The 23,627-nt window shown below is 42.0% G+C and overlaps 1 protein-coding gene across 4 annotated transcripts in view; it reads left to right on the top strand.

The window, feature by feature from the left end:
• Positions 1-23,627, top strand: part of NTNG1 (netrin G1) — a 209,142-nt gene that overhangs the window by 160,125 nt on the left and 25,390 nt on the right. Inside the window, exon 9 of one of the 4 annotated variants that reach the window (XM_050962387.1) lies at positions 1,674-1,811. The exons of the other annotated variants lie outside the window; for them this stretch is intronic. Within the exon in view, the coding sequence (XP_050818344.1) occupies positions 1,674-1,811 (138 nt within the window). The remainder of the gene's footprint in view (positions 1-1,673; positions 1,812-23,627) is intronic. 4 annotated transcript variants of the gene reach the window in all.

Genomic DNA, 23,627 nt, shown 5'->3' with positions numbered 1-23,627 from the left:
CCTCTGACAGACCCCACAGATCAGTGCCTTCCCCTTCGTCCCTCTGCCTCCTGTCCGCAGCAATCAGCTGGCTTGTGGCATTCAGGAGGGAGGGAGAGGAGTGAGGACTCTGGGCACAGGCTCCCCCTCCCTCCCCTGCCTCCTGAACACCGCAAACCAGCTGATTGTTGCGGGCAGGAGGCAGGAGGGGAGGGAGGCGAGAGCCTGCACGCTGAGTCCTCGCTCCTCCCTCCTGCTCCCTGAATATCGCAAGCGAGCTGATTGCCACAGGTAGGAGGGAGGATGCAGTGCACCTCCTCTCTTCCTCCTCCTGCCTCCTGCCCATGGCAATCAGCTGGCTTGCAGTGTTCAGGAGGCAGGGGGAGCCTGGACACTGTGTCCTTGCTCCTTCCCCCTCCCTCGTGAATGCTGCAAGCCAGCTGATTGCCACAGGCAGGAGACAGGGGAGGGAGGGGTTAGGAGCAAGGACACAAAGTGCAAAGTAAAGGGGAAAGAAGAGGCAGGTTAAGGATGGGGACTTGGGGGAAGGGGTGGCATGGGCAGGCCGAGGGCTGAGCTCTCCGCCCTGGTGCTTGCAGAGAAGGGGAAGCTGTTGCTGCTGCTGCTGCGCAATGTGGTTCTCCTAGCCTACAGCACCTTCAGCCTCCTTGCTTGCCTCATTGTCTCCACTGCCAGTGGGCTGTGCCTGTGTGAGGTAAGGCAGGGACACCTCCCAACTATACTACTATACTGTATGGCAAAAAAAATTTCCCTGGAACCTAATCCCCCCATTTACATTCATTCTTATGGGGAAATTGGATTAGCTTAACATCATTTCACTTAAAGTCGCATTTTTCAGGAACATAACTACAACATTAAGTGAGGAGTTACTATATTTCCCTCGAATAAAGGCTGTGGAAATAAAGGGGTCAACCCAAACCACCACAATTTACTACAGTCTTTGGTCAGGTTCAGGCACGTGAGAAAAAAAATCTATATTTGGGTGCTGGAGTGCATCACTGGATCTTCCATCCTCACATTCCCCCCTCCACATCCCCCATGGGAGTGGAAGAAGAGAGGTGGAATGAAAATGACAGCTAAAAGTCAGTACTGACCAAGTCTTGTAGTATTTTGCTCCCCACCTCAAGGTTGTTTTGGAATATGTGAAAGATGCATTGTAAATTCTCATCACTACAATGGCAAGTACCTACATAAATTAACATACTACTCCTAAATATAAAGGGAAGATTATCTTGGAAATAAGTAAAGTGCATTTATATAGCACTTTAAAAATGTTCAGCAGAACTCAAAGTATTGAGTGATACAGCTACACCTATTTTAATAATTTAAAACAGATTTCATCCTGATGGCATATCGATTTATCCTTGCTATACAAATCTTCCCTTCTGTTCATTAAGCTATACAAAACCTCCTTACTAAAATGGAATATCCATTATGATCAGTTACCTTTTTACTCTACATCTTTTCTCTTTGATTTTCCCCATCACATAATCAGACAGAGGTCTGCTCTTAAAAAGACCAAACAAATGAAAAGTGGACCTGTGGTAATTATTCTCTCTCCTCCAAATGTCATTAATAGACAGTCTTCCTTTACTTTTAAATACTAGAATTGCTTCCTTTATTGCTATTGTTTGAATTATGGCCAGCGTATGTGTGTTGTCTTGTTTCTGCAGACTGTAATTGTAACCCTTTTGGCTCTGTCCACGATCGCTGTAATGACACAGGATTCTGTGAGTGTAAGGAGGGAACATCAGGGACTAAATGTGATAAGTGTCTGCTGGGATATATCTTGCACAGCTTAGGCTGTCAATGTAAGTAACTGAGAGCTGCCCTTTTCCTGCACCTTTGCTGCCTGTGCTTCTGTATCCCAGCATGTGCAGCTACTTAGAGTTGAAAAAGAGCAAAACTTTTACAAGCTTTAAAAATGCCTTACTGCCTGAACCTTTATGGATACTCAATGAGGGCAGTAAATTGACTGTGCAGTCCATTTATTTCATTACGCTTTTAGTGCCCTCTCCCCTTTTCTCTGCTAATGCCTGGAGAAGCTTGTACTGAAATATGCAGATGTGTGTGTCTTGCCCGCTATCAATTAATTTATGTGAGCTAAACTACAAGTGCAACTTTCCAAACTTAAAAATTCTTACTGAAAGACAAAAGGTGATATCTAAGTGTATTAACATGTTTCTGTGACTGAACTTCTGCCTTTTTGAGTAGCTTAAAAATCTGAGTTCATAAATTAACCTACATCTATATAATATATAGAGAACAGCGTACTAACTCATTACTTAATATTATAGCGCCTAAACCAAAAATACAGAGTTAATAAATCTAAAGATTTTAACAAAATAGCATTTAATATTAACTTTTAGTAGCAGATGGTGATCAATATTTTGCTATACCACTATACACAAGCAAATGCCACGCCATTACGTATCAGGCTAGGCTGCTGCTGCTGGAATCTTTGTATTAGGTCCTGAATATTGTAATCTCTATAACTACTACTTTTGAAGATTTAATTCTACAAACTCTTAAACACCCTTTTATTTGTTTCTTTCACCTTCTCCCCCTGGTTCTCAGCATTTGTCTCTCTCTCTCTCTCTCTCTCTCTCACACACACACACACACACACACACACACAAGTTTCTGCAAAAAACACTTGCTCCTGGTTAGTAAGATCTAGAAACTCATGAAAGATCAGAAGAAGAATTATTACTGGCATAGTGTCTTAGCTATAGATTCTAAAATACTCTACAACCAAATACAAATGATATATCCTAAGATTACTTCGCCTCCTAAAATACAACTACCTGGAAGGGGGGCGATGGGGGGTGAGAGAGAAAGAGAGAGAGAGACACTTTGACCTTCAAACAAGCAGACGACAGTTGCAAAGCGAGGAACTGGAAAAACTATCAGGAATTGCAGGTGCAATGACTATTATTCCTGAAATAGAATGTAAGTCTATAGAGAGGAATGACCTATTCACAGTAAACATTTTATTCAATGAATTTGGCCTGTTTCTACATTTGTGAATTATATACACACAGATTTGATTTTAACATGTTTGTTATTCAGTAACTGGTTCATGCAAACATATTTGATAGCAACTTTCAAGGTTTTGAAATTTGGTTTCCTTCCACTGGAACTAAAACAAATTTTTTCAGATGCTTTTAAGGAAAATAGAATTGTGTCGAATTGTCCATTTTGAGGCTGAACCCTGAGGTTTTTGATTTGGGTATCAGTTTGTGTCCCCATGCCTTGGTTCAAGTCCCTGCTCTGCCTGATTAAGAGTGGTCCGGGATGGAAAAAAAAAAACTGTAGTGAATCAAGCAGAGTAGGGACTTGAGTCTCCTGTATCCTAGCGCAGTTCCCTAACTATTCGGCTGTGAACCATGTAAGAGCTCAATTTCCTCATCCCCTCTAGTCCTGGTTCACACAGATTATGACAACGTACTGTGTTGCTTTCAATTACTCCTTTAGCTCAAGTGCCAGAGGTCTGTGCAGTGAATCTAAAGGTACAAACTCTCTTGATGAATCATCTGGGTGTCAATATTGTGCTGCATGATGGAATTTCTGTTTTCTCAGTTTGCTTTTTTTGAAAACCTAGGAAATTAGGCCCAATAAACTACATTAAAGGAAAACTGAGGCTGCAAAATCAACCACTCAAAACCTTAATTTGCCCACCTTCTGCATACACATTATCATACAGACTTTAATTACGTGATCACATACTGTTTTTCCACAGGATCCCTGCCTTACTAAGTACACAGGATGGACTTGCTCTGGAAACGATACAGGAGGGAAGGAAAGGAGGTTGTTCAACCCCTGCTTAATTTGTTGCAGAAGTTGGAAGCTGTATAGTGAATGAGCCGGGGGACTACAATAAAAGAAAGAATGATCTCACGATTAAAGCAGTTGACTGCTGCCCTGGTGAAATGGATTCTCTCCCTGTCTCTGCCAGAGCGCTTATGTGATTTTAGTCAAATCATTTATATCAAACTTTTCTCACATGGTCAGCAATTGTGTATATCTTATTTCCTGAGTGCTTGTCCTGAGACCCTGGGGCCTGATTTGCAGAAGTGCTGAGCACTCACATCTGTAGCTGAAGTCAGTGGGGAATTGTGCTTTGAACACATAAAGAGCTATGTAATGAAAAAGAAGGTTCTAAGCATCTCAAATTGGACACCCAAAATTAGTGGATACTTCTGACCTTAATCTTTCTGTGACTCAGTTTCACATCTGTAAAACAGGGATAATACAATTCCTTTATTTCACCAGAGTGCAATGAAAATAAATTCAATAATATTTGTGAAGCTTTGAGGAGAGATTAGAAAGACTGAGATTGTTCAGCTTGGAAGAGAGAATATGACAGGGATCTATAAAATCACAAATGGTGTGGATAAAGTAAATAGGGAGGTGTTGTTCACTGCTTTAAATAACACAAGAAATCAGAGGTCACCCAATGAAATTAGTAGGCAGCAGGTCTACAATAAACATAAGAACATAAAAATGGCCATACTGTCTACTGACATTGGCCAATACCAGGTGCCCCAGAGGGAATGAACCTAACAGATCAGGTGATCTCTCTCCTGACATCCATCTCCACCCTCTGACAAACAGAGGGGAAGGACACCATTCATTACACACCCTGGCTAATAGCCATTAATGGACTTAACCTCCATGAATTTATCCAGTTCTCTTTTAAACCCTGTTATAGTCCTAGCCTTCACAACCTCCTCAGGCAAGGAGTTCCACAGGTTGACTGTGTACTATCTGAGAAGAACTTCCTTTTATTTGTTTTAAACCTGCTGCCCATTCATTTCATTTGGTGGCCCCTAGTTCTTATATTATGGGAACAAGTAAATAACTTTTCCTTATTCACTTTCTCCACATCACTCATGATTTTATATACCTCTATCATATCCCCCGCTTATTCTCTTCTTTTCCAAGACGAAAAGTCCTAGCCTCTTTACTCTCTCCTCATATGGGACCCATTCCAAACCCCTAATCATTTTAGTTGCCCTTCTCTGAACTTTTTCTAATAAATCTTTTTGAAATGAGGAGACCACGTCTGTACACAGTGCTCAAGATGTGGGCATACCATGGATTTATATAAGGGCAATAAGATATTCTCCATCTTATTCTCTATCCCTTTTGTAATGATTCCTAACATCCTGTTTGCTTTTTTGACTGCCGCTGCACACTGCGTGGACATCTTCAGAGAACTATCCACAATGACTCCAGGATCTCTTTCCTGATTAGTTGTAGCTAAATTAGCCCCCCATCATAGTGTACATATAGTTGGATATATGTATAGTTTATGTTCTTATGCAACCCCATGCTCTTGGTGTCCCTGAGCCTCTGAGTGCCAGACGCTGGGAGTGGATGGATCACTTGATAATTGCCCTATTCTGTTCATTCCCTTTGAAGCACCTGCCATTGGCTGCTGTTGGAAGACAGGATACTGGCCTAGATGGACCATTGGTTTCACCCAGTAATACCATTCTTATGTTGTGTGTTCAGAACAGGATTGGAATAGTTAGTGCAGCAAATAACACATGAGGCCCCATGCTGAACAACAAGGAAAAAACAAAGCTATTGAATTGCTGTTCTATTCTGGAAACTTACCTTGGCATAGCTCTCTCTCTCAGGCATGTGAAAAATCCATCCCTCTGGGAGACATAGGTATTCGGACCTAACCCTCAATATAGACTGTATTACTGCCACTTGGGCAGCTGGATTAACTACAGCGATGGCAGAACCCCTTCCTTTGGTATAGATAGTGTCTACACTGAAGTGCTATAGCAGTGCAGCTGCTGCTGTATCATTTCAAGTGTAGACAAGCCCTAAATGAGCACTGCCTATCCTATGGACTGAATGAGGAAGGAGTTCTGTGGGGAAAAAATATTATGTGATCATATAATTAAAGATGTATCATAATGCACATGCCCAAGAGGCAGCATTAGGATTAAACAGGCAACCTTAATTCTGGCATTTCCTACCATTTGAGTGCCTGAGTTTGCAACCTCAATTTTCTTTTAACATAGTGTTGGCATTCCCTTCGATACCTTAACCTCCCAGCAACTCAGCTCGACTCTGAACTAGTCATTTAGGTTTCTTTACTGGGATACAGTAAAACTACACTGAGTTGATCAGACTCTGCTAGCACAGGGGTTGACACAAGTCCAAAGTACATAATCATTAATCTAATTATATACACATTCCCGAAAGAGAATGCCGCGTGCGTATTTTATTTTATATCATATCACGCACTCTGTGATTGGTTCATTAATTTCTGGGAACCATACTCCATACAAATCATGAACTGTTCACATGCCACACATCTGCCATCCATTACACATTAATCACTACTCTACTATTCCCTTATCTAATAGTTATATATTTATATGTACTGTGAACGCTGCTGTCAATTCATGCTTTGTTCACAGTCTCATGTCCTTGGTCAGAATAGACTTCTTCATAGTGGTTTTTGTGTGTAATACGTAGTTAAACTACATTTTGTTGAATCAAAGTTCCCACAAAATATTTTTCAGGATATCTAGTTAGAACACTAGAAGACTGATATATTCAGAAAGTTAAAATGCAGCAAGGGCTATTTAATAAGTTTCTTTACTTGGCACAAAGGAAATAAATACCAACGCTCATCTATTCAAAAGTCAGAAAACAACTTGTTTCTGAATGCAATTGTCAGGGTTATAGGCAGGGCAGCTCCAGGCACCAGCGCAGCAAGCGCATGTCTGGGGTGGAAAGCCGTAGGGGGGCAGCCTGCTGGTTGCTGTGAGGGAGGCAGGCAAGCAGCTTTCAGCGGCGCCTGCAGAAGGTCCACTGGTCCTGCGGCTTTGGCAGCAATTCGGTGGCGGGGACGCTGATGGCGCAGCACCGATGGACCTCCCGCAGGCACGCCACTGAATCTGCGTGACCAGCGGACCGCCCGCAGGCACGCTGCCGAAAGCCGCCTGCCTGCTGTGCTTGGGGCGGCAAAAAACAGAGCTGCTCCTGGTTATAGGATGGACATCAGATTGCCATGTATTCAATATATCAAGCTGAGTACACACTGATTAAAATCCGCTTTCTGATATTTCAATGTGCAGCAGAGGAGTCCATGATCTAGCTGCTTTTGCAATTGGCCCATTTTTTTCCAATTAATTTCTGTCTGGAATATTTTATTTACTGTCTTTTTCTCGAAAATTACATGAAAACGAAAATCACTGCATTGCATTATCAAAACTCTGGAGGGATTATTTGCCTGAGCATGCCAACGGTGGTGTTGATCTAATTCCCTGTAACAGCTTTCTCTGAGCCATGATGCTACAGAAATATATATGTAAAGGGACTTTTTCCTTTTTAAAAAATATGGCTTATTTACAAAATTAGGCATATTAATGTTTAGGGAGCTTCCCCAGTGTGTAGTATTGACCTACTGGAACCAGAAATTTGACCTGCTATCACAAAATCCATATTCTTTGTCACATCAGTTCATAGTGTAGATTTAAAGTACTAAAAATCATTGTTATACATACCAAGTGGATAACGTTCCACAGTTGTTATTCCATTTCTTAAAACAAAAAAAATATGCAAAGGCCTATTCTGTTTTATGGACCAAAGTGCTGCAATATTTTTTATAAATTAAGGTCCAGATTGTTCTTAGTACTGCATGGACACAAGTGGGAAGAAGGCACAGAGACACCTAGCTCACCCCTTGCATCCCTGTTCATACAGGGGCCAGTTAAATCTTGGTCCTTGCCTTCCAGATCATAAGTACTAACATTAGCAGCAGTAACCTCAGAGTTCAGGCATTCCACCACACAGACACAGCATCTAGCAGAGGTTGGTTCAGGGAGAATGCTTGTACTAAATAAAAGGGTGCAGCTGATGTGACTGCTGTGTGCCAATCACCCATTTCCATCTCAGGCGCACATGCACACACACACAATCAGGGAACAGAAAGAATACTTTGGTAGTGATTCTTTCCACCAGTGACAAATTAGCAACACAGTTTGATCAACTCACAGAGTTACAAAAAAAGAGTTTGAAAAAGTCAGATAAAAATCAAACAATGGATACAATTTAAAAAACAAACAAACCAGTAATCTGCTCCCAGATATTCTGTGAGCAGGCAAAGCGGCAACTGCAATGAGACCCTGGCAAGCAGATCCTTGACTTGTCACTGAGCCCAAGTGGGGATTTGGGGAGGTGTAGAGGTCCCCTTCTGCAGATCTGATTACATTATTGTTGTGAAGTATTGGATCAGCTCTGTTTATCATCTGTTGATTTAACGGTACAAATCTTAAAACAATTAGCAAGCATAACATTTCTTTCAGAAGTGTGGGTTTTCAGTCAGATACCTAATGTTAAACTCTTAATTCTAATTCAAGTAGATGCAGATGTGTATTCCAGGTAGGTGTGTGTGCGCCTCTGGATCCAAAGATTTTGCCTACCAGTACCCATAGAGGAGTGCCTTGTTTCTATAGCCCTTCCCCTGACTATATGAGGCAGGGCCACCCGACCCCTCTCAGTTCCTTCTCAGCACACATCAGCTGGAGTCAGATCTCAGTGTGGTTGCTGTCTCACAAGCTTGCATTCATCCTTCTTAGCCTAGTTCATTGTACATAGTTAGTAGTTAGTGTTAGTTTAAAAAAAAAGCGAGAGTAGTGTTAGCGGTAGTGATGCCCTCACCAGGGTCCAAGCATTGCCCTTCCTGTGGAGTGGCAATTCCCAACTCCGACAAGATGCTTGCTCTGCCTTGGTAAACCACACCTTAAAGTGCGCTGTTCAGTCTGTAGATCATTCAAAAAAGAGGGCTCAGGGGACACGGGACCTTCGCCTCAAGCAGCATCTGCTTGGACAGGCCATGTGGCCTGACTCAGTATCAAGGCTTTTCTCGGGTCACAGATCGCCCTCGGAATGGCTCCTGAAGGAGGATTGTTTCTGCAGCATGGGAAATTCACACGATTGACCTATTTGCGACCAGGGAAAACAAGAAGTGTCGCCTTTCTGCTTTAATGGGGAAGTTCAGCCGGGCTCCATCGCCAAATGCTTTCCACTGCAGGAAAAAGTTCAAGGTGGATCACCTCGATGTGGCCATGATAGCTGGTTCTGGGGCCTCCTCACTCTGTCAATTCATCCTGCCATACTGCTTCCACACACACGATTACGACCATACCCTTAATCTGATGATCAGCTCCCTGCACCTTATGGAGGAGGTACTGCATGGCTGAATGAAGAAGAGCATTGCTTGGAGGCAGACCAACCTGTCCTACTTAACAATAGGAAGCCTTCCAATAAGATGTCCTATTTGATTAAGTGGAAATGGTTCTCAGTGTGGTCCTTGGGGCCTGTCTGGCTGGAACTTCAATCCAGAACATCTTGGAGTACCTGCTACACCTTCAAAATTGGTGTTGGTAGCAATATTGGCATTTCATCCCTCTATCCAAAGGGGATCAGTTTTTTCCAATGCCACAGTGACAAGATTTCTGAAAGGACTTCTTTGCTTGCATCCTCTGGTCCAAGAGCCAGTCCTTTTCTGAGACCTGAACACGTATTTTGCAGCTCTAATGAGGCCTCCATTCGAGCCCCTTATATCCTGTCCACTGTCCCTCTTGTCTCAAAGAACTACATTCTTCATAGCCATTGCCTCTGCTAGGAGGATGGGTGAGTTGCAGGAGCTTGAAGGCAGGGCCTCCTTACATGCAGCTCTCCAAGGACAAGGTAACATCCCAGTTACAGCCAAAGTTCTTATCCAAGATGGTCTCTCAGTTTCATTTGAACCAAGCGGTGTATTTCCCTGTATTTTTCGCTAAGCTGCATTCCTCTCCAGAGAAGCAACGTTAGATGTTAGATGCTGCCTAGCCTTTTATCATGAATAGTTGCAAACAGGAAAGGCGAAGCATGAATTACATGCAGAACACATGAAGGGACAAGCGGTCTTTGCGCAGACCATCTCTAGATGGATAATGTCTTATATCAAGACAGTGTATGAGATAGTGTGGGCTGTGCCTCCTCAGCAGATATTGACTCATTTCAATGAGAGCACAGGATACATTGGTACATTTCTCAGTGAGACATTTCCATATGGACATTTGAAGGGTGGCCACATGGTTGTCCATACATAGATTAACGCAATCACTGCTTCTTCCAGAACAGACACTAATGTTAGAGAAGTGGTCCTGCAATCCCTAGTCACATAGACTCCAAGCCCTACTCGAACAGAGTGTGCTGCTTCTGTGTCACCTACCTAGAATACACGTCTGCATCTACTTGAAGAAGAAACAACGATTACTTACTGTAACGGATTCTTTGAGATGTGATGCATGACCTGCCCTCCATCCCCTCTGCAGTGGAGCCTTACCCTGGATGTTCAATGCGAAGGAACTGGGGGTGGGGGAGGCAGTGTACCTTATATAGTCAAGGAAGGGACACTACACACAAGATGTGAATGCTGCCTGTCTACAGATACTGCTAGGCAAAAGCCTCTGGCTCCAGTGTGCAGGGCACAAACATGCCTACCTGGAGGACATATCTCCATCACATCTTGAAGAACCACAATTACAGTAAGCAGCCATTTCATATATTATTTGATTTTGCCCCTTTTTCCATTCTTTAATAATTTTCATTAAGGCAGGCAGAGGATTACACTTAAATTCTCATCTCTGATGTTCAAACTATACAAACTGCATGCATCTGTCTTGTGGACTGACTTGCATCATTCCATAGAATGCTAGATTATTCTGTCAGTTATCCTTCTATGTATTACCTGATTATTTAAATATAAATAAGCTTCTTTTATTGTCTGAATTTTGCCATGAATTACAAGCGTTAGCAGCTAAAGCATTTTATGAAAATCATCATGCAGGATGAATTTCCAGAGAAAATCAAACATGAAACCATGAGCCAATGAATTATATAAACATTTCTTGTAGGAAGTGAACATTTGCAATACAACAAAAAAATCTTTTGCTACTGAGAACTTCCCAAATTGTCATTCTTAAAAGACATATTACAACCTTCTGTTCTTTCTAAACAGTTCAAATAAATAAATGCAGTTGTCCTATAAAAATCTCGCCTGCAGGGATACTTAACATGTTTATATATATCTGTGTAGGAAGATACACATTGTACATCACCCTAAATACATATATATGAATCTCATGCATATTAGGAAGTATACTGAAGAGGAAGAAGCACACAATTCAGAATCAGGAAGCCTTGATTTCTTATGCAGCTCTGACATGGTCCTGCTATGTACCTTGGGCAAGTCACTTACCATCTCTACTTCAGTTTCTCCATCTGTTATGATGGGGATAATATTTACTAACCTACTTCACAAGCCTGTTGTGGTGGTTCATTAGGTCATGTTTTGAATATACCAGGCCAAATTACACCAGTTTAAATTCAGAGTAACTTGACTGAAATCAATCTAGAATCACACTGATGTCCCAAGGAATACTATTATTGAAACATGTAAGGATGTGCACTCCAAGAACAAACATGGCAAAATTATAAATCCTCACAGAGTTATTGGGTCAGATTCTCAGCTGGTATAAATCAATGTACTTCAGTGAAGGTCTATCAATTTACCAGCAGAAAGTATGCCTCATAATTCCATATAGCCCCCTATCACTGTGGATCTTTAAAGACAGAAAAGACAAGAGCCAAACCTTGTTCAGGCAAATATAACATATGGGATAACTATACAGGTGCATCATCATATAACGGACAAAAGCACTCAGGTCAAAGCATGGTTTCATGACAGACACGTGTTTTAGTGTGGGATTTGATTTGACGAGGGAAAGGGAGTGTGCTTAGCATGAAGAAGGTGAGATGTTTCAAATGTTGAGATTGCAGTATAGAATGTAATGAAATCAGTGGATATATATTGGTAGCATTGGTAGTGCTGGCATAGGCTAAGGAGCGGTGCTGAAACACCATTTTACACTCTACAGTGATTTTGTTAGCAATCTTCTCTGACCTACAGAGAAAGTGGCATTGATGGGCACTGGAGGGAATTGTGTCTGCTCCTCTCCATGGAGGAAAGGTTTCCATAACAATGCATGACCAAGACATTGGTTGTAAACACAATGGTCAACAGCTAGTGATGTCTACGGGCATTTCGAAGAAAGTCCCAGGAAGATGACAGCCCACAGAAAACTGGAGAGGGAACTGAGTAAAGAGTTAGCATAACACTGCTAGGCCATTGGGTTCTAGTGAGCAATAACTCTCTGTTTGAAAGGGCTAATGTGATCACCTGGTGTATTTCCCCCCAAAATCAGAGCACATTATACATGAACAGCATTTATAAAACCACAGCACCAATCTGGCCATTTAAGAAAGGAAAAGAGCTCCCTTACCATCATGATGCTATGTTTTTTTCTACTCCAATTGCCTTCACAAATGTCTCAGCTTTCAGGTCTTTCAGCCTTACTAGGATAGCAACTGTTTTTTTTTTATTTCATCATATGATTATCAATATTGTCAGCTGTCAAGCTAGCTATTGGAATTTTAACCAAACTAAATCCATTTTAAGTGGTCGAGAAGCAAAATGCAAAAAATAGGGAGGCTCACAAAGACCTAACCACTGAAAAAAAGATAAAATACTAATTTAATAAAAATAGGCAGTGCTGCAGGAATTATATTGTACAGATGGGAAATTAATAACCTTTTAATGAATACATACATAGTGTTACAGTAGAACCTCAGAACTGACCAGTCAACCACACACCTCATTTAGAACTGGAAGTACAACAATCAGGCAGCAGCAGCAGACGAAAAAAAAAAAAGGCAAATACAGTACAGTACAATGTTAAACATAAACTACTATAAAATAAAGGGAAAACAGCATTTTTCTTCTGCATAGTAAAAGCTGTATTAAGTCTGTTAGTTGTAAACTTTTGAAAGAGCAACCATAACATTTTGTTCAGAATTATGAACATTCCAGAGTTATGAACAACCTCCTTTCCCAACGTGTTCGTAACTGAGTTTCTACTGTATATGTAAAGAGCTAAAATAAATCATGCTGGTGGATATAATAGCAGTGCATTTCAAAGCAGCACTCTTTAAAGAGTGTGCATACAATTTTTTGGTTCATCAGTTTTTGTTGGCGGTGTATTATGGAAGTTTTCTGCATATCTAAATATTAGGACATTCATAAAAAAGTTAAAGTATCCTATTTGTTTTCTTTAGTCAGTATAATTTTAAAACGGTTAATATTTGATAGGTTAATAATAAATATTTTAATATAGTATATTGCAGTCAGGAGTAGATCAAAAGGAGATACAAAGTAAGCTCCAAAAGATAAACTTTTATTAGGCACATGAAATAGAACAGAAAGCTTGATAGCAATTACCATTTAATCTATTCATGTTTGGAAACGTATTGAATAGGAAGCATATAATTCAGTGAATTGTTATGAATTATTAATTGCTCATTTCAACTGTGATGAGCAGGGTTGCTCTTATTGTGAAAACCTGTCATGCTTCTCTTTTAAACCTACTCAATGGCCTTAACCTTTGTGTAATTTGCTTGCTACCATTTCATGAGAACAAAAAGAAAAGATCCATTCAACCAGTACTGAGGTTTTGATCACATGGGTCTAAAGGGGCCAATATAGGTTGAAATAAAACAATCATCGTGTTTAATTAGAGACAAAAAAAAGATTATTGACCTGAGTTAATCAAAGGTACTTGACATTTCCTTGCCATCCATGTTATTGATGCAGTACTGACACAAGTACACACTAACATGCACAAATATTTCCATCAGTGCCTCGTGTCACCAGCAAGATTTTCCTGTTCATGATAACACTTGTGTGAGAACCAAAGGTTAATTTAAAGGGAGCTGATTAGGTTCCTAGATGGACTGGCTGACTTCCAGCTGATTCTGAAAGGTTCTGGACCATATTTCTTATTGAGGAAATATGACATTTTATGAATGTTAATAAACAAATAAAATCAAGAAAACATATCACTATAACTAAACTATTAACACTCCTAAACTTAGAATTAAGCAATACAGTCATCAAGTCACAATTAAGGTAAAATCAACAAGTTAACAGTAAGATTGGATAAGAATTAAATTATCAATTTAGTCAAATCATCAGATGAATATAGCAGATAATCAATCCTTATAAGTCCTAAAACCAAATTATAGAATTTTCCCTGTGGCACTACTATCAAAATTGTAATTTAATATCTTAAGTGACAACCTCACACCCAATGAAAGCTTAAGTGGATTTTACTGCAATGTGATGGCTAACTCCTTTCATTCCCTCCAATACTGACAATGGAAGCCTTAATAGGACCCTTTGATGAGCAGAAGTTTAACAAATTTTACTTAACAGTTTACAACTGACAATTTAAAGGTTTTTTTTGGAGGCTTGCACAGAATGAAGAACACTCGTAGCAAGTATTTTTATAAGGTCTGTTTATATCTGGGAAACCTTACTGGTGCCTTCCCTCTGGATTTTACGAGTGCTCACACACACATGCAGACAACCACCCTTCCACATCCTAAATCAATAAAAGGTTGGGTTGTGTCTCCATTAATAAAGCAAAGGACAAAAATAGCAAAAGGATAAATAATATACTTAAGATAAGGGTTATCGCTTCAGAACTTAGAGTCTATTGATTCACATGGTGTAGGAGCTGGATCTGGAGTGACAGTCAAACTATATGGTGACAGGGCTGGAACAGTGCTTCATGTCAGTGGGGCCTTTCAGGTGCTGGGAGACTTGTCAGAGACTGGCGTAACTTGTTCATTGTTGCCTTCTCGTTCCCCTCAGGAGGCTTTCCTCAGGAATCAGAAGCATCTATCTCCCCTCAAGTCCCACTTGAGGAAGCATTTTAAAAAAATATTCATTGTTGCACACCATATGCACTGTGGTCTTGTGACCCCCAACATAAAAAGGCACAAGCCTGGTTTTGAGGTAGTTGCCATAGCCCCTGCTCCTTTTAGGGTGACACTAACATCTGCCCCCAACTTGCAGGGAAAAGAGCCCTAAACATCCTACAAAAATTGCAGAAGACCCTCAGAGAAACACCAACCACTCAACATGCATCCATCAGCAGTACTAAAAATTAATATGGACATCTCATGACAGATGTCACCATCTTTTCTTGCAAACAAGACAATTTGGCAACCATCATCTTCTAAAACTGTGTCAGGTTACACAGCTTGTGCCTGGAATTCCCATCGTAAAGCAGCAAGTTACTTTAAAGCTTATCAAAATAACTCATTTAAAATAGAAATAATTCAAGTTTGTACAAGGTCTGTATTCTCATATATAATGTTTCTCTCACACTTAAGTGGTCGAGCGTGCAACGTGCTGAGGACCTCCTGAGATGAGCTCCCTTCAATTCTTGCTGAAGCCAGTGTTTTTACACTGTTTATTAACATTATACTTTTTACATTCCTGCAGCCTTCAAAAGACACTATCTGGTCTAGTTCACCTGAAAACTGAATGGTTTGCAATTGGCTTTTTAAGTTCTTTTAAGTTCAGGAGGCATAATTAATGTTATGGTGCACTGACCACTGACCTGGACTTGAACATACTAAAAGGATGTAGTCCTTAAGTATCCAGAAATTCCTTTCCCAGGCTGATTCTCTATATATTTATATTGGGCCCAATACTGTGGTACCTGAACATTTGATGAACCATATTACTTCCATTTGGGGCATTTTCTGAGAGACTTTGGACTTTTTCACCCATGCACAATATTTGTTATGAATACCCAAAAAATCTTCTGAAACGGAATACCTATTTTATTAAATGTGAGCTAAAGGATTTATTGCTTGATGTCTGTAGATTAACTATTTTATATATAAATGATCTCCTGAAAATAAATGAAGGCCTGTCATTATTTGCTTGCTTTATGGAACACAAGAGATTAACTTTCACATATCCTTATCTGATTCCTACCTCAATTTATTTTCCCCAGAACCGCTATCTATCTAAGCCAAACTATTTTAAGGACCTGATTCTGAAAACCTTTACTCATGCAAGAAGTCTGTCTGTCTTCAAACTCATTTGGACCCCAGTACCTGTAGCACCTTTAATGAATGCATCGGCACAACACTGCGCTGAAATAGGCACATTAGTAGTCTCGTTGACTTCAAGTTTTGCTGACAGTTAATCACATGAGTGTTTTCGGGATCAAGGCAACATCACACAGAAATTCAACCACAGAGCTGGGAACCAAAGGCATCTCTCGAGTGCCAGAATCCAGTGTCTTCACCAAAAGTCTCATAGATTCACAGACTTTAGGGTCAGAAGCGACTCTCCTCTCTCCCTGGTATTTATCCCTCTGATGTATTTACAGAGAGCAATCATATTTCCCCTCAGCCTTTTTTTGCTTAGGCTAACAAAGCCAAGCTCTTGTCTCCTCTCATAAGGTAGGTTTTCCATTCCTCTGATCATCCTTGTAGCCCTTCTCTGCACCTGTTCCAGTTTGAGTTCATCTTTCTTAAACATGGGAGATGAGAACTGCACATAATATTCCAGATGAGGTCTCACCAGTGCCTTGTATAATGATACTAACATTTCCCTATCTCTTCTGGAAATACCTCGCCTGGTGAATCCTAAGACTGCATTAACCTTTCTCATGGCCACATCACATTGACAGCTCATAGTCTTTTTATTGGTTGATCACAGGATGACTGTCATTCCTCCCATGATTTCAGTGGAACTCTTCATCTAAGTAAGGACTACTCACATGAATAAAGATTTGCAGGCATCCACACAGCACATACATGTTAAAATGTTCTGCAAGATATTAATATTATTACCACCTTTTGTTTTCTTTCATCAATATGATTTCAAGATACATATCTTTTGATTACCAGTTACTGTTTTCTTACATTGGACCAAAGTTAGTGGCAGAATAACTAAGAGAGACTTCACTGGAAGCCAAATCCACCTTCAGTACCATTATCTTCTCTTATAAAGAAAATAATTAAATCAAAAATAAAACCTTAACCTATGATCATGAGAGGAGATGAGGAAGATGACTTACAGTACAGTACAGTACACTACATTACAGAAGTTACAGGATCTCTACAGAAAAAGGGAAGGAGATTGATTGATTATGAACCTATCTATTACTGGAAATTGGTGCTTTCTGAAGATCACTAAGGACAAGTCTACAATACTGACTTATATTGGTATAACAGGGTGTAGATTGAAAAATCCAAACCCCTGAGCGATGTAATTATGCCTCGGTGTAGAAAGCGCTACTTCGGTAGGAAAGTTTGTCCCATCAACATATCTACCATCTCTCACAGAGATGGATTAACTACAATGGTGGGAGAAGCTCTCCCATCAGCACAGGAGCATCTTCACTTAAGCGCTACAGAGGCTGTGCCGATGCAGCATTTTAAGTGTAGACCTGCCTAATAGTTGAGATCAGCTTGGTAAAATACATTAAAGGAACAGTCTTCAAATATCAGGTATCTCAATTTATGTCTGGAGCCCAGTAACAGGGTTGCCGGGGGAGCAAGTGGGGCAATTTGTCCCAGGCCCCGCAGGGGCCCCCATGAGAGTTTTCGGTGGGTCTTCAGCGGCAGGTCCTTCAGTGCCGCCGAACACACCCAGATCGAGTGAAGGACCCACTGTCGAAGACCCGGAGCTGCTTCTGCTCCGGGTCTTTGGCAGCAATTCAGCGGCGGGGACTCCTTCCGCTCCGAGTCTTCAGCGGCAGTTCAGCAGCAGGTCCTTCACTTGCTCCAGGACCCACCACCAAAGTGCCCCAAAGACCCGGAGTGGAAGGACCCCCACCACTGAAGACCTCAGGCCTCCTGAATCCTCTGGGCATCCCTGCCCAGTACAGCATCTGCAGTGTTTAAAGCATTGTGTCCAAAGCCATTTCTTACTGTATGATTACACATTGGACAGGTACATGTTTATAGATGCTATTCTTTATTATCTGTGCCCTCTTGGTGGACCAAACTCTGCAGATGGTATTTCAGAGCAGCATGTTAACATTCACACAAATGCCTACCAACTGAACCTAGAAACAGTGTTTAGACTTATATTTTTGTTATTTTAATGATCATCCATTAGGTCATTTTGACCCTACCAGTTCTTTCCTATTTTTCAGACAAATATAAAACCCAACAGATTTTCCTGGTCTACAAAGAACAGAAGCACAAAAGCTAGATCTTAATACTCATTTATGAGTGAATAAATTAAAATATTGATCTGCTCTGGGGTGCTTGGATGTAAACTGCAAACGTTGAGCTGGTGTTTCAAAGCTACAGAACATACACCTTGAAGCTGCAGCTAAGCTTCACTTCAGTACAGGGGACACAAAAGTGGTTTTAAGCCACATTTACTTTCCATCAGTCGGCCATCCTGTTCTTCATCTGGTCCTTGCTTAAATTAGAGCGACTTTAAGGCTTCTTTAATGGACCCACAGAGTCATTCCAGCAGCAGGGAATTGCCAGGCTATAAGGGAGACTCACCCAGCAACACCTACCTTTATGGGGGGATCCTTCACTGACTAGTTATGCTGGCTTTAGAGCAGCTTTGGAAAGCAGTGCTGAGCAGCCCTGAGGGAAGCACTAGGCCTGTAATCTAAAGAGCCACTAGGCTACCTGACATGTGCTAACCATTTTCAGTTTCATTTGTATTGACAGGCAACAATAAATATAAACAGCATCCTCATTAAAAGGAAACAAAAAAGTGTTCACAGAAGACAGTTCAGCAGGGTGTACTGTTAACGAGATGCTGCCTCATAGTGTTTTCTGAATATTATACATATTTTAAGAAGAAAATGAATTTCTCTTAATTCAAAAGATCCTTGAAATGGGACTCTTGCTTTGAAAAGTTTAGAGTTTTATTTCCCCCTGCGGGAGAAGGAGCTTCATCACATGTAGCTCTTTCTTTCAAGAACTAACATTGAATTTGGATAATGAGGCTATAGAAATTGAATACTACAGTGAGGACAGGTTCATATCACAGGGTCCCAAACTGCTTCCAGTGGCTAACCTCCTACTGACTTCAAGGAGAGCAGGACTGTGCTCACAATAGGATGTCAACTGGAGTCACTAGTCCAAGGAAATTCTTAGAGCAGACACAGCACACTAAAATCAGTCCCACTGCATCAGTGCTATGCAGCTGGAAGTCCTGGCACAGTCAAGGAACTATGATATGATTGGAATAACAGAGACTTGGTGGGATAACTCACATGACTGGAGTACTGTCATAGATGGATATCAACTGTTCAGGAAAGCAGGGCAGAAAAGGTGGGGGAGTTTCATTGTATGTAAGAGAGCAGTATAACTGCTCGGAGCTCCAGTATGAAACAGCAGAAAAATCTGAGAGTCTCTGGATTAAGTTTAGAAGTGTGAGCAACAAGGGTGATGTCGTGGTGGGAGTCTGCTATAGACCACCAGACCAGGGGGATGAGGTGGACGAGACTTTCTTCAGGCAACTAACAGAAGTTACTAGATCGCAGGCCCTGGTTCTCATGGGAGACTTTAATCATCCTGATATCTGCTGGGAGAGCAATACAGCAGTGCACAGATTATCCAGGAAGTTTTTGGAAAGTGCAGGGGACAGTTTCCTGGTGCAAGTGCTGGAGGAACCAACTAGGGGCAGAGCTCTTTTCGGCCTACTGCTCACAAACAGGGAAGAATTAGTAGGGGAAGCAAAAATGGATGGGAACCTGGGAGGCAGTGACCATGAGATGGTCGAGTTCAGGATCCTGACACGAGGAAGAAAGGAGAGCAGCAGAATACGGACCCTGGACTTCAGAAAAGCAGACTTTGACTCCCTCGGGGAACTGATGGGCAAGATCCCCTTGGAAAATAACATGAGGGGGAAAGGAGTCCAGGAGAGCTGGCTGTATTTTAAAGAATCCTTATTGAGGTTGCAGGAAAAAAACATCCTGACGTGTAGAAAGAATAATAAATATGGCAGGCGACCAGGTTGGCTTAATAGCGAAATCCTTGCTGATCTTAAATGCAAAAAAGAAGCTTACAAGAAGTGGAAGATTGGACAAATGACCAGGGAGGAGTAAAAAAATATTGCTCAGGCATGCAGGAGTGAAATCAGGAAGGCCAAATCACACTTGGAGTTGCAGCTAGCAAGAGATGTTAGGAGTAACAAGAAGGGTTTCTTCAGGTATGTTAGCAACAAGAAGAAAGTCAAGGAAAGTGTGGGCCTCTTACTGAATGAGGGAGGCAACCTAGTGACAGAGGATATGGAAAAAGCTAATGTACTCAATGATTTTTTTGCCTCTGTCTTCACAAACAAGGTCAGCTCCCAGACTGCTGCACTGGGCAGCACAGTATGGGGAGAAGGTGACCAGCCCTCTGTGGAGAAAGAAGTGGTTTGGGACTATTTAGAAAAACTGGATGAGCCCAAGTCCATGGGGCCGGATGCACTGCATCCGAGGGTGCTAAAGGAGTTGGCGGATGTGACTGCAGAGCCATTGGCCATTATCTTTGAAACTCACAGCAATCAGGGGTGGTCCCAGATGACTGGAAAAAGGCGAATGTAGTGCCCATCTTTCAAAAAGGGAAGGAGGAGGATCCGGGGAACTACAGGCCAGTCAGCTTTACCTCAGTCCCTGGAAAAATCATGGAGCAGGTCCTCAAGGAATCAATTCTGAAGCACTTACAGGAGAGGAAAGTGATCACGAGCAGTCAGCATGTATTCACCAAGGGCAAGTCATGCCTGACTAACCTAATTGCCTTCTATGATGAGATAATTGGCTCTGTGGATGAGAGGAAAGCAGTGAATGTGTCATTCCTTGACTTAGCAAAGCTTTTGATATGGTCTCCCACAGTATTCTTGCCAGCATGTTAAAGAAGTATGGGCTGGATGAATGGACTTGTCATGGTATAATTCCCCACTCTGAACCTTTGCGTCCAAAAGATGGGGTATCAGCATGAATTCCTCTAAGCTTAATTACCAGCTTAGAACCTGTAGCGCTGCCACCAACCAGGAATTCCAGTGCCTGGTACACTCTGGTCCCCCCAAAAATCTTGCCCGGGGACCCCCAAGACCCAGTCCCTCTGGATCTTAACACAAGGAAAGTAAACCCTTTCCCCCACTGTTGCCTCTCCCAGGCTTCCCCTCCCTGGGTTACCCTGGAAGATCACTGTGATTCAAACTCCTTGAATCTTAAAACAGAGAGGAAAATGCACCTTCCCCCCTCCTTCTCTCTTCCCCTCCCAGATTCTCCCTGAGAGAGAAAGTAATCCTAACACAGAGAGAAATTAGCCTCTCTCTCCCCCTTCCCTCCTTTCTCCCCACCAATTCCCTGGTGGATCCAGAGCCAGTCCCCTGTGGTCTCAGCAGAATAAAAAAAACCAATCAGGTTCTTAAAAAAGAAAAGCTTTTAATTAAAGAAAGAAAAAATAGTAAAAATTATCTTTGTAAATTTAAAATGGAATAGGTACAGGGTCTTTCAGCTATAGACACTGGGAATACCCTCCCAGCCTAAGTATTCAAGTACAAATTAAAATCATTTCAGCAAAATATAAATTTGAACTCCTTCCAGCCAAATACACATTTGCAAATAAAGAAAACAAACATAAGCTTAGCTCGCCTTATTTATCCAGTATTCACTATTTTAAACTTATAAGAGCCTGTATCGGAGAGATTGGAGAGAAACCTGGTTGCATGTCCGGTCCCTCTGAGCCCCCAGAGAGAACAACAACTCAATTCTAACAGTACACACACAAACTTCCCTCCTTCAAGATTTGAAAGTATCCTGTCCCCTGATTGGTCCCCTGGTCAGGTGACAGCCTGGCTCACTGATCTTGTTAACTCTTTACAGGCAAAAGAGAGATGAAGTACTTCTGTTCTATTAACTCTTACTTATCTGTTTATGACAGGACTATAAGGTGGATAGAAAGCTGGCTAGATCGTCGGGCTCAACGGGTAGTGATCAAAGGCTCCATGTCTAGCTGACAGCCGGTATCAAGTGACGAGCCCCAGGGGTCGGTCCTGGGGCCGGTTTTGTTCAATATCTTCATTAATGATCTGGAGGATGGCATGGACGGCATTCTCAGCAAGTTTGCAGATGACACTAAACTGGGAGGAGTGGTAGATACACTGGAGGGTGGGGATAGGATACAGAAGGACCTAGACAAATTAGAGGATTGGGCCAAAAGAAACCTGATGAGGTTCAACAAGGACAAGTTCAGAGTCCTGCACTTAGGACATAAGAATCCCATTCACTGTTACAGACTAGTGACCGAATGGCTAGGAAGCAGTTCTGCAGAAAAGGACCAAGGGGTTACAGTGGACGAGAAGCTGGATATGAGTCAACAGTGTGCCCTTGTTGCCAAGAAGGCTAATGGCATTTTGGGTTGTATAAGTAGGGGCATTGCCAGCAGATCGACATATGTGATCATTCCCCTCTATTCGACATTGGTGAGGCCTCATCTGGAGTAGTGTGTCCAGTTTTGGGCCCCACACTACAAGAAGGATGTGGAAAAATTGGAAAGAGTCCAGCGGAGGGCAACCAAAATGATTAGGGGGCTGGAGCACATGACTTATGTCGAGAGGCTGAGGGAATTGTTTAGTCTGAGATTGTTTAGTCTGCAGAAGAGAATGAGGGGGGATTTGATAGCTGCTTTCAACTACCTGAAAGGGGGTTCCAAAGAGGATGGATCTAGACTCTTCTCAGTGGTACTTGATGACAGAACAAGGAGTAATGGTCTCAAGTTGCAGTGGGGGAGGTTTAGCTTGATGTGACCGAGCACGAAGCAGGGCGGATTTGACCTGGGAATGTTGCAGGGGAGTTACATTGGGGATGGGGAACTCCCCTTGAAGGAAGCTACCTGAGCTGTAACCTGAGCCAGGAGGGGGGTTGGGAGAAGTGATACCTTCTGCTTGGGAGACTGAACAAAGGAGAGGAGGAGCTGGGGGGAGGGGTAAGAGAGCGACTGGAGGAGTTTTTGTTTTTCAATCTTGGGTTGGGTGGTGCAACGCAGGGAACCCCAAGGTGGGGTCTAAGCTCCCTGAACCCCCCAGAAGGACTTGATTGAGAGGTTTTGATTGTACCTACACACACTGCTTGGGACTGTGTTCCTGTCATCTAATAAACCTTCTGTTTTACTGGCTGGCTGAGAGTCACGGTGAATCTCAGGAAGAGAGGTACAGGGCCCTGACTTCCCCACACTCTGTGACAGTTGGATATTAGGAAAAACTTTTTCACTAGGAGGGTGAAGCACTGGAATGGGTTACCTAGGGAGGTGGTAGAATCTCCTTCCTTAGAGGTTTTTAAGATCAGGCTTGACAAAGTCCTGGTTGGGATGATTTAGTTGGGGATTGGTCCTGCTTTGAGCAGGGGGTTGGACTAGATGACCTCCTGAGGTCCCTTCCAACCCTGAGATTCTATGATTCTATGAACACACTGCAGTTCTGTGCCATCAAGCTTCAGTTCACAGAAACACATTTCATTCCTTGGAACTTCTTTACCAATAGATTGTAATGCTGCATCACATACAGCTGGTGCACATAATGGCTCAGATATTTCAAAATTCATCTGCCCAATTTGCACGTGCACAAACTCGCATTTGGTGCACAACCTCTCTCTGCATCCCTATATGCATATGGAAAACAAGGGCAGCATGTGTGCAGCAGAATTTGTGTATGTGCA

This window comes from Gopherus flavomarginatus, chromosome 7 (genome assembly GCF_025201925.1).
Source record: "Gopherus flavomarginatus isolate rGopFla2 chromosome 7, rGopFla2.mat.asm, whole genome shotgun sequence".
NCBI lineage: Eukaryota > Metazoa > Chordata > Testudines > Testudinidae > Gopherus > Gopherus flavomarginatus.
This window is presented reverse-complemented; position numbering and strand designations above follow the sequence as displayed.